Consider the following 12047-nt stretch of genomic DNA (forward strand, 5'->3'; position numbering starts at 1 on the left):
TTCTACTTCCTGAAAAAGTCTTCACCTTCAAGCTTATCAGTGGATTTAGAGGTGTGGTGGAGTTAATAGTTAACTCCGTAGAGTGAACGGCAAAGAAATCCTCCCACAGCTGTGTGATTTCAGCAGACTCTTTATTTTATATGAGGGAGCACAGCTGATGAAGTGTTTAGTGTCAGGATGCAGTGGTGCATGAAAGTGTGTAAAACTGTAGCAAAGTGTGTACCTTCAAAACAAACATCCGGCGGCTTGATTTAACTCATAAGAAGCCAAACAGCTTTAAAGTCTGAACGATCGAATTACTTTGCGATTTTTGGCTCCACCTAAACAACTTGTAGTACTATTCAAGTAACAACTGCAATTGTGCATTCAGTTTCGACACTGTGCATAACAAAACACAGTGAAGTCATAAAACATTATATAAACACTTGGTCAAAATATATAAGTGGTAATCAATAAACATGTTAATGTGAAATAAAAAGAGCAGCAGTGAGTGAAGGTGGTGATAGTGACATTTTCCACTGCAAACAGGACATTTACTTCAAGTCTGAATTGGACGCTCCTTCTGTACGGCGGCGCCATGTGAAGAAACGTTTCTTCAGAGAGGAAAGCAAGGCCACAAGAACTCGGCTGAAAAGGCTCCTAGTTGATCTGCTAAAGGGCGCTGCATTAAAGTTACCTGAAATATTTGGATTTTTAATAGATCACGTGACAAAATTAAACTCAAAACACGATAAATACTGTAACACGCATCAGGTAGCATGGCTGCTCAGATTAACGGACAAAATACTCCCCTCCCATCCGCCTCTTTTCTTTACTTTGCAGATTCAAAAGGCTACAATAAATTACTAGGAAAACAAAAAGTAAAAATGGTCTTCAGGAAGTTGGGTATAGTGGTTGGTGGAGAGGAATTCAGTCCAAACACGGTGCCGACGATGCAGTCCGGTCCAAAACGGTACAAGGAAAAGGTGAAGCGGCGAAGCAGAGAGAAGAACACTACTTCTTTGTTCCGGTGTACTGGCTTTTCATCTGCAGGTTCTGATCTCTGTCTCCCTCTGCTGGTGACAGGACTGAACTGACGTCTGAGCGTACATGACGAAACTTTTCATAGCAGGTCAGTTTTTTTCCTTAAATGACCACCATCCTTTCTTCTGTCTTTTTTTTAATCACATGGCCAGTCTTTGCTCTATGGGCAGGCTGTCTATCAGACATTTGAGCTGCTCCTCGCCGAGTTTGATTTTATCCTCGAGCTTTCGCTGCTCGATGATGAGCGCCGACTTCATCTTCACAAAGTGTTCGTAGTCCGCGAGGCTGTCCTCTGGCAGGTAGTTGGCCAGGATGTCACAGACCACGCCCTCCCTACGGTCCAGGTTCTCCTTCAGCTCCTTGGCGTCCTCATGTTGCCGGATCAAAAGCTTCCTCTTCTCGATCAATGTGCGCTGAAATGAAAATAAATAATTTAAAAAAAAAAAAAAAAAAAAAAAAAAAAAAATCAGGCAATACAATTTCAGACTTTCAACTTTTTGTCACATGGACCAAAATTGTCAGGTCAAACAAACTTGAGGCCCCAAAAAGTCATTTTTAATAACATATATATTTTTAACATTTTTTTTAACCAAGTTGATAATGAGATGGATTAATTAAGCACAATAAGTAGTCCGATTTTTCATTTTTGTTGAAAGTGCCAAAACTTTAGGTGTTTTTCAAATCTCCCTGATTAAAGTAAGTATTTGTAGTCAGTTCAGAGCAATAAAAAGATTTAGGTCACTGTTTGGGGCTGGATAGTCTGAATGCAAAAAGTGTTTATTTACAGATAAATAGTTTGTATTGTAATAACATCTTTCTGTCCCAATTAAAATAAAACCTGTTCTGATGGCTAAATTTGTATTCTTCCTGAACTGCAGTCAGTGGCCGCACAAAGTTTATTCTGTCATTGGTCACCGTCCTAAAATAATGGTCCAAGTAAAAGTGATTTTTTTTTGGTCCAAATCATCTTTTGGCAGTAGCGGAGTGGTTATTTACTTATTTATTTTTGGGGGGAGAAATCACTTTTGACCAAAAACTGACTCAGGCCGTTATTTTAGGACGGTGACGTCAGTAATGAGCGGTGTGCTCACCCTTTCCTCGGGCGTAGCGTCCTCCTCCAGGTTGTTGAGGGCGTTCTCCACCCGGGCCAGGCGGCCCGACAGGGACAGCAGCAGGCTCACCACCTTGTCCAAATCGCCGACGAACATCCGGAACTTCTCCAGCTCATTGGGTCGGCACACCTGCTGGACGCGGGCCTCCACCTCGTCTCCCAGCGCGTTGTTGTCCAGGATGTCCTCCAGAAGGCTCTCTTTAGCTTCTCGCAGCACCTGCAGCTTTTTGCTGAGGCTGTCGATTAGCTCTTGCTGCAACGGAGTGTCCCAAAACACCAACGTTAAGGATAAAAAGAAAAAAAGTTCTTCTAGAATCCTGTAAGAGTCAGAAAAACGTCTTTGTACCTTTTTATTGTTCAAACCGATGTCCAGTTCGTCCTCGGAGTCTTCCTCCTCGTCCTGGTCCTGCATGTCCTTCATTTTGATAAGCAGCTCGGCTTTGGGGGCAGAGGTGCTGTAGTACGTTGAACTGGTCACCATGGTGACGGCCGCCGCCATGTTGTCCTCTTTTTCCCTGAAATGCAAAGTATTAGTTGGAATTGATCAAAGTAGAGGAAAAACAACCCACAGTATTTTTAACCTCCTTTAGTTAGACAGCAGCTTTCCAAGCCATAACTGATTCAGAGGAAAATAATTACAGCTGACCTCAAACCATAAGAAGATTAAAAAAAAAACAAAAAAAACACTAAATACAGTGCCAACCATATTTTTAAATATATTCATCTTTTGTTTATCTAGCCAGTGGGGAAACAAGTGACAATTATCGGTCAAATTCTTTCATCTCGTGTTTTTTAGGATGATGAGAAACTGCCAAGTCAGCAGGAAAGTCATAAAAACCCCAAATCTCACTGTTAAACAGCAGCAAAAGGCGTAGTCATCTTGGGGCTAGTAGGTCTCCATAGCAACCATTTAGATAAAAAAAAAAAAAAATGCTTCAGGCCCGTTCTGAAGCACGGTGGAGAATTTGTGATGTGGGCCTTTTTCTCTTCCAAGAAATTCTGCAGGAAAATGGGTCACTGGTGTGTTAAGCAGGAAAATAATTATACTTTTTTGTAGGTAATATTGATCAAATTTCACATTTTTTGTGGAGGTCAGATCTGCAGATTGTGATTTTGACAAACTTTGATGTAGTTTTAAATTAAACAAAGTGATGTTTACTCTAATTTTACTCTCATTTATAAATCAGTGCATCTGTTCTGAAATTTTAATTTCTTTGGACTCATTAAAAAAAAGAAGCTTTTTGACCTGCTGACCATCGCTGCCTGAGTGATTGTTGTATCTTTATCACATAGGAGTGTAAGAATATTTACCAAAGATTCATTTAAACAGTTTAAATTGAAAGCGTCTTCCACATCATTAGCATGGATGCCAACAAGTGTGGCTGCATCAGTTTCCTGCCAAAATGGTAGCAATCCCTTTTACTAAGACTGACGAACAGTTTTGTCAATTCTACTCAAAGTTTAGCAACAACAAAAATCTTAACCTTCAAGATTTAATCCCAACATAATGGCACCAAAATTTGAGATCATGGATACAAAGTTGTGCAAACTCCAGAGTCCAATTCAGTTCAAAAGTACTCTCTTAATCCGAAAAGGGAAATTACATGTTCTAATTCATGTTAAACCTTTTTTTTTTAAAGCAGTGCTGAATAAAGGAATTACACAACCATCCCCATCCCTGCATGAAAACATGTCCCTAACCTGTGTCTGATTTTATTAAAATAAAAATAATGCATCAAGTTCAATGCTGTTTTGTTGATGGGTTGATAATTTGGTTTCCTTCTGTTGTCATGGTAACTAGGACCGCATCTATTTATTCACTTAAACTTGAAAGTACACCTTTGTGTACCCAAATCTGCTTTTAATTGCTGTATTAAAATTTGGCTAAATACAAAAATAGTTTTCAAATGAAGACTGACCAAGAGTCCGTTTTTATTGCCGAGATTAGACAAAATATTGTTTCAGCTTTCTTTAACTCACCCACGGTCTTAAGAGCCTGGCACATTTGGACCCCAGCGGTTTTTGACTCTGGTGGAGTTGCACTAATCTCGTTTCTGAATTTTTCTTTTTAGGTTTTATTGGCTCTAGTTGCCTTTATTTGATAGTTAATTGACAGGAAAGTGGGTGATGAGAGAAGGGGGAAGACATCCAGCAAGGGTCACCAAGGCCGGGAATCGAACCTGCGACAGCTGCATCCAGGACTAGGGCCTCCATATGTGGGTTGTGCTTAACCCTTGCGCCACCACAGCACACCCCTGAAATTTTCTCTTTTGAGTCGTTTTTTGAACTGACGGGACAATCTCCTTCCTCCGCTGCCCAAAGTCGCCGCCACCCCACTGTCTGACCGTGACATCTGCCGCACTCCTCCTGAGCATAGCGCCAAGACCATGGGAGGTTTCCTCGCACCAAAATAAGTAAACTTTAATTTAACAAGGAAAACATGCAAAGAAATATCTGAAGTTTTGGATTTACAATGCCGTTCCTGAAAAACGAATTTAATTATTTTGTTTAATTAAAATTGTTCATGCATAGTTTATTTTTTTTAAGGTCAAAATCAACATTTCAGGTGACTTTACCTTTTAAAAATGATATTTTTTGGCCCATGAGTAGTACTTTTGACCTGACCATTTTTTTTGTCCATGTGACAAAAAGTTTGGACAGTCTTGATTTACAGCCTATCAGGTGAAAACTGTCTGATTGGTCCGTCTCAGTTCGCTACAAAGGACAGAGTGACTGACCTCTCTTCGACGGGCCGGTTTGGGTTGCTCTGCTTCGTCTGCACCTTCCTGCGCTGGTGGGCTCCGTCCAACAGCTGCTCCTCCTCAGGGAAGATCCCCTCCATCAAGTCCATGGTGGTCCTCATCTTGCTTTGATCCAGAATATCAGCGAGTGACTTGTCCTTCCCCATGATGTCCCTCGCCAGCTCCTCTCTCTTCTGGTCCTCCTCCTCGCTCAGCTCCGTGCTTTCCGTCTTGCTGCTGGGCTCCTCCATGTTGGAGCTCGGATGATCTCCCACCGTGGTCATGTAGGGGTCACTCTGGGCAGCTTGCCGTTTCTCGGTACCTGCCGTGGTTTCGGGCTCCCTCTGCCGGGTAAAGGCGCAGAAAACGGAGTCCTGTCCCAGAGCCGGCGGACCGCCAAACCCGGCCACGCTCCGGCCCTCGGCCTCGCCGTGAGGAAGGTCGCTCTGCTGGAGGAACGGAGAGTTCTCCTTCTCCTCACTTCCTTCTGAGTGTACAATCCTGATGGGAACTTTCCTCGCTGCTGTATTCTGGTTTCCTATCAAGTGCTCCACCCTGAAACAGAAAGAAAACCAAACACAAAAAAATATTTAAAAAAATATTTCAGTCTGGGGGAAAAAAAAAAAAAAAAAAAAAGTCTCTTCTTGCAGCCGCTGCAGCCAATGATTTGATTTCAAACTTTGGCTGCATGCTGGCAGCTGGAATTTTTTCCATGCCCAATGTGCTGGAACATCCAGGACAAGTCAAGACTCCTCCCACCCTTTTCTTGGTTTCAACTAGCCGCAGTTAAAAATCCGTCTGAAATTCACAACAGATGACACTGATTTGGCTGGATTTATAAGAAGAAAAAAAAAAAAAGAGGAACAAACAGAACCGTGTTCGTCTTAGAAACATTTAAGTAGTTAGAATTATCCCAAACTAGTGGCAGCCTTAATAAAAAAAGCAGAGAATCCCCCCTCCAAGTTACCACAGCTTGATGACACTCACATGTTGCTTGGACAGAAACAGTGACTCATTATGCTCCCTTTGTGCGTGCAGCAACTTAAACTCTCTCCCTTTTAGAGTAAACCGTTCATCCAAACGTTACCTGTGGGATTCGTCGTGCAGAGAGACCGGAGGCTTGTCGCTGAGTCTCTGTGGAGAGAACTGTGGAGAAGGAGAGCGCTGCCCCTCCATGCTGAAAAGCCCCGAGGGTCTGTGGGAGGAAGCCGGGGGAGAAGAGGCAGGCTGGGGATTGGATGTTGATGGATGATGTACTGCCTCTTGTTCTTTGTCCACAAGTCCCTTGCCCGGCTCAGAGTCAGTCTTTGCAGAGGAATTGGGACAAAAAGCGAGGTTCGGTTCAAAGTCTGAAGGACGCTGGGCGAGGACGTCGTCGTCGCTCTGCGAGTCGGTGAAGTGGATTTCTTGAGTGTGGGAAGACTCTGTGGGACTGGGAGAAACAGACTTGTGGTTCTTGGTGGCAGCAGCAGTAGACTTCTGTCTGCAGTCAGGATTGGCTCCTGTCATGAGTGCAAGGGGTGGCGCTGAGTCATTCCCAATCTCTGCTGGCTTCTCTCCCACTTTGCAGTCACCTGGACTGCTGCTGCTGGAGAACCTGAGGAACACAGCAGAAAGCTTTTAATTACACAGGCGGGCAGGCAGAGCCTATCATCTGCACCTTATTCAAATAATACACTGTAGAGTGGGTCTTGTTCACCCCCTCCCTCTGCATCAGCCACTGTGATTATGCCACCATGACAAGACACGCGTCTCCCTCTGCTCAGCAAGCGGCTCAGCTGGCAGCGCGGAAAGGAATATTTCGGTTCCCGCAAAGTCTGCACGGAGCAGATCACTTTTTCCTGCCTGAATTATGGTCCCGGTTTTAACTCTTTAGAGGAAAGGTCAGAGTAAAAAAAGCACAAAATCTTACAAAGTGTAGATTCCAGTGCAAATATCTTAGTGCACTTGAAATAAAATGAAAGTAACTCACAAGTAACTTTTCAGCAAGAAATAGAAGCTTGTAAATAATTCCTTAACATTGATGAAAACATGCTCATGCCACTGGCAGATTATTTCACTTACAAAGTGGTAAACATGTCTTGTTATAAGTTAAGCAACCTGCTAGTGGAGCTACATTTTAAAATTAATTTTAAAACTGGGGTATGTAGCTTTTTTTTTTTTTTTTTTAAAGTTCTTTACATATTTAAATGTGAGAGATAATCTGTGAAAAGATCAATCTCTTCCACCTCCTCGCAGTACAACCAGTCAGAGCCAGGAGGAATGCCTTAGTGCTGTCAATCACTTTGTGTATGCACTGCTAAATGTGCTCAGAAACAACTTATTGAAAACAGTTTATCTACCGTCATATTTGTTTGTGCTACCTAGCCTGAGGATTCATGGCAGGATTCGGTATCCATGATGATCCAAGTAGCTGCCGTAGCAAAGCCGACAGAAAGGGGGAGTGTTTGAGACCCTTCTCCTCCGGATCACAATATATATACACTGCTCAAAAAAATAAAGGGAACATTTCACTTTAATTGGTTAATAAATTTGATTTCCATTGATGATTTTGTTGTCAGCACATTCAACTTTGTACAGAACAAAGTATTCAATGAGAATATTTCATTCATTCAGATCTAGGATGTGTTATTTGAGTGTTCCCTTTATTTTTTTGAGCAGTGTGTGTGTGTGTGTGTATATATATATATATATATATATATATATATATATACACACACACATACATACATACACACACACACACGACCAATCAGAGCTATAGATTTCTGTAATTAGTCCTGGAAAAAGGAGAAGCAGCTCAATTTCTTCACAGATTATCTCTCATATCACACTGTTATGACAGATTGACAGTTAAATTTATAAATAAAAATATTTTTACATAAGTTACATACCGCAGTTTTAAATAATTATTTACTTAAAACAAACTCCTACATTTTGCTGAAAAGTTATAAGATGGTGTGCTTGAAATAAGACAAAACTAAGATTAACACCGGAAACTAGACCAAAGATACTTGGTATGATTTTGTGTTTTTGCAGTGTGCACCGTAAGGCAAACGTCACTGGAAGCGTAGTCATTAAAGGCCTGCTGCTGAACTGTAAACAGACGTAAACCTTTAAGTGTTCAATCATTCAGCATAATTTACGCACCCAGCACAGCTAAAAGCAGTCATTAACTGATCCATGCAGCTTGCTTTGTGTGCATAAGAGAACAGCAAACAGGCTAATATCATGGTTTCACACACACTGATTACATTTCCTTGCGTCTTCTGATACAAATTTCGCTCAGAGTCATTAACAGGTAAATTAAAAGGCTCAATTGATTCTGGAGTCACGAGATCAAATATGGCGACTCGGGAGCAGGCTGACGCCACAACTTAAAGCTCCTGATTTAAAGCCTTACAAGCTCCAACAGGTCGCCCTGAAGGAGGTTTGTTGGTGGAGCTCAGAGCCTCCCTCTGTCCTGCGACATAATGTGAGGAGGTTTCAACTGGGAAGCATGAAACCAACATTAAATGCAGTCATAATGAGGCGCTGAGCTATAGGGGACCTCCGATTGTCAGTGGAACTACAAAAAGAAAAATACAGTCAGATTTATTTAAACTCAAAACATGTTTTGTAAGCGTTTGTCCTTTAACAAAAATACACAAAATAAAATTTCGTTGATTAACTAGAGTATACAGACTTAATCATGTAATTTGCTAAAAAAACAGACAGCGAAGCAATTAAGTCAAAACTGTACAAAACTACAATCGCATTTAAAAAAAGAAAAAACGCTTGTAATTATTTTCTACCTACAACTCTTTAAGAGGCATCGTTTTAGTTTCACTTGTGTCAAATTCTGTAAAATAAGTAAATACAACTAAGCACATTATGCTATCAAACTATTAAATGCTTTATCAATAGAAACAATCAGATCATCCCTACAATGTTAAGTCAAGCACAAAGCTAAGCACTTCCCATGTCGATGTTAGATGTAATTTTTTTCAGCTGCAGATACATCCTTTGCTACAGATGGTCAAACATTCACTAAAGGAATACTACATTTAGGAAATAAAATGCTTCTCCCGTTTAAAAAAGGGAACTGAATTATTTGTTTATTTGCATTTTTTATGCTTCAAATATTGAATAAAAAAAGCTTACAGGATTAAATGAAAAATCTGCAGTGAAAAGTTTTTTTTTTTTGATTACTAGAATAATCTTACTGAAAAATCTAAGGAATCCATTATTACTTCACGTTTGCTTGTCAGAGCAGAGAATTCAATCTCTTTCAAGCACAGCAGGCTGATTATGGTTGAAAACTCCCCATAATGGCTGAATTAAAACAACCGAGCAAAGAAGAGTAAAACATAGTGATGGAAAACCCAGAGCTAGCTGGGTAGGCATCAAACCGGTGATGGAGGTTACCTCTGCCAGGGACAGCACAATCTGTGACTGAAGATGAATCCTCAGGCTAAACTGACATTATAAAAATCAAACGCAACCCTCACAATTGTCAGCAAGTTTAAGTGAGCCAAATATTTGTCAGGAAATTAACCACCTCACCTTAAGCGACTTAAATTTCCAGCCGACAGAGTATGAAGGGAGCGTCCTGCCCGTCAGCGCTCAGTGACTGAAGCCACCTGCTGGTGTCACTTTCCACCTGTATCAATATCACCATCTGGGTGGAGCAGGCCTATGAGCTCATCCGCCAGACCTTACCACAACAATAACATCCTCTGTCTGCGCTGCTGTTGTAACCCAAACGTGAGGGTGGTATGCAGTTGCTTCAACAATGATGTTGCTCAATATCAGTTACTTTACACTTCTTTAGTTTCAGATCATTCTTGAAAAACTGGCTGCAAACGTCACGTAGTGAGTCACGCATCATGATACTCAGCCGAAGAATTAGTTTGTGTAATCACAGAAGCTATTTTGAACGTAGAAGGTTCTGTTACCTAAAATGGCTTTCTTTTCATGTAGTTGGGTGTTTTTTTTTAGTTAGACTGTCTGCCAACCTTTCTCCTCAAACTCTGCATGTTTATATCTTCTTAAAAGTTGTGGGTTGTAAACCAAGATTAACCTAACCCTGCCGGTGCTTTAGTTATGCCAAGAACTACTCTAACCTATAGGTATGTGAAGCATTTGGGAGTTTTACACAGTGGCTATTTAATTGCCACAATCACATGACAAGCCTGATTGGTACAAGGATGGATTTGCCTGGCTTTCAACATCCAATGATGAAATCATGGAAAAATACCAAACAAATCAAAAACGTACATGTGCAAAAGAGCATAAATGTCAGGAGACTGACAGCAGCTGGCCTAGGATTTAACATTTTAACTTTTTTAAAGCAAAATATTCAAATACCTAGGACTTACATTTGTACTTGTTTATTAGGGATAGCAATATGAGCTTGAAAGTGTAACAATGTTTTGTGGTATTTAATGTGAAAATGATAAAAGTGGTAATATTGTGTTGGATATTATCACCAATATATCTCTTTCAAGGACCAATCTAACAAAATAAATTAATAAAGAACAGGGAACTACTTTGGGACATTAAGTAGTGTAATTTCACAACTAAACGGCACACAATAACTGCATTTAATCATATTTATAAGGATATTGATATTAGCTGCTTCCATGGAGCCAACAGTGGGAATATAGTCAAATCAATAACCCCCATGGTACTTGTAGGTTTGTAGATTCAGCATGATTTTATCAAGTTTACTACTGTGAAGATAAATTAAAATACTTCTGATGCTTAAATAAAAAAAAAAAAAAAACAGTAAGTATATATAATTGTTCATTCCTAATGTATGCCCAGCAAGTCTCAATATAAAATGCAGACGACGGTCAACTATTTGTTTTATTGCTCTGATTGTGCCAAACAGACTTAAATACAAGCAGAATAAAATGTGAATTATGAAGAATTCAGATAAATCTACTGCAACACAGTTGCATTTACACAGTTGTGTTAGCGTGAACTAAAGCAGAGTCCTAAACAACATGCTGCTCTCTGAAGAACTAAATCACTTGCACAAAAAAACAATTACAGACCTTATTGCTAAAAATGTCACGCCTCTAGGCTGCTTCTGTGAACTTGGGCCCTCTATTAAATTCCCGAAGAGCTGAAGAAACACTTCCTCACAGTCACAGACATATTCAGATGCCTCGCCTACGCCACTGAGCCTCCAGTAATCGACACAAAGTTCGGCTAGAGAGACGGCTTCTGTTGTCACAGCTGCCACTGTTAACGCCTTTGTACGTTATAAAGACTCCAGTGTTCCTGTGCAGGCCTCTTTCATTGATAAAGGAAAAGTGCAACAGCGGTAAGATGCAGATCACACAGTATTTACTGATAATCTGATGAAGGTAGTGTAACTTTTCTAGTGGGACTATAAAAACTTTAAAGAGACATTCCCATGTGCACATACATGGAAAAAAAAACATTGTATTTTGGCAGATTTATGCTGATGCTCACAAGACTTACCTTGCGTCTGTGATGAGCTTTTTATCAGGTTCGCTCTTCTTGGAATATCCTGTGTTGGGCTTTGGAATCTTCTGTAAGAGAGGATGAACAAACACAGTCTTATGCAAAACATTCAAACATCCCAGAGACTCAAATGAACGTCTTGAAACCAGCTCATGTTGCAGCTTTGTGGTTTTCTTGCTGCTGTACAAAACTAAGCAGGTTGATGCCTACAAGGTAATTTACAAGTATGAGGGTGTGTCTTTGCAAACAGATCTATATTAATATTTAACTTGGCTCATTTCTTCTGGTGCTTTCTCTACAGTTAATCAGAAGGGCGTGATGAATTTGTCATGCTTTAATCAAACCTATTCACAGATTGAGTATTCATAAATGTTTCTGTGAAACGTTAACTAAATTATTCACAGAAAATTTGCCTATTCATGGAATTTTTCTGGAGAGCATATATAAAGTATTCAGAAGAAAATGCAGCTTGGAAGCTGAAATACCTGTACCCAGTGGTATTGAATGGTGTTTGCAAAGCAGCCAATCCAGGAAGTGCATTAACTAGGCAAGTGTTCCTACAATTAATAAGAACACTTGCCTAGTAAGTGTTTCTATTAACAACTCAATTTTGTTCTTATGATAGCTGGGCAATATGGCTTAAATCAGTGTTTCCCAACCCTGGTCCTCAAGACACACTGACCTGCATGTTTTAG

General features: G+C 40.4%; 1 protein-coding gene across 3 annotated transcripts in view; it reads right to left on the minus strand.

The window, feature by feature from the left end:
• Positions 1-112: 112 nt before the first annotated feature.
• The window catches only part of shroom2a (shroom family member 2a), a 47382-nt gene continuing 35447 nt past the window's right edge, over positions 113-12047 (minus strand). For all 3 annotated transcript variants that reach the window (XM_088005156.1, XM_088005157.1, XM_088005158.1), the window contains 6 exons: positions 11350-11420; positions 5963-6472; positions 4873-5430; positions 2481-2649; positions 2115-2387; positions 113-1436 (listed from right to left, as the gene is read on the minus strand). In XM_088005156.1, coding sequence (XP_087861282.1) covers positions 1164-1436; positions 2115-2387; positions 2481-2649; positions 4873-5430; positions 5963-6472; positions 11350-11420 — 1854 coding nt within the window. In that variant the 3' untranslated portion in view covers positions 113-1163. The remainder of the gene's footprint in view (positions 1437-2114; positions 2388-2480; positions 2650-4872; positions 5431-5962; positions 6473-11349; positions 11421-12047) is intronic.

The sequence above is a fragment of the Poecilia mexicana genome, unplaced genomic scaffold (assembly GCF_051168715.1).
Source record: "Poecilia mexicana isolate PSO_F unplaced genomic scaffold, ASM5116871v1 scaffold_4, whole genome shotgun sequence".
Classification (NCBI taxonomy): Eukaryota; Metazoa; Chordata; class Actinopteri; order Cyprinodontiformes; family Poeciliidae; genus Poecilia; species Poecilia mexicana.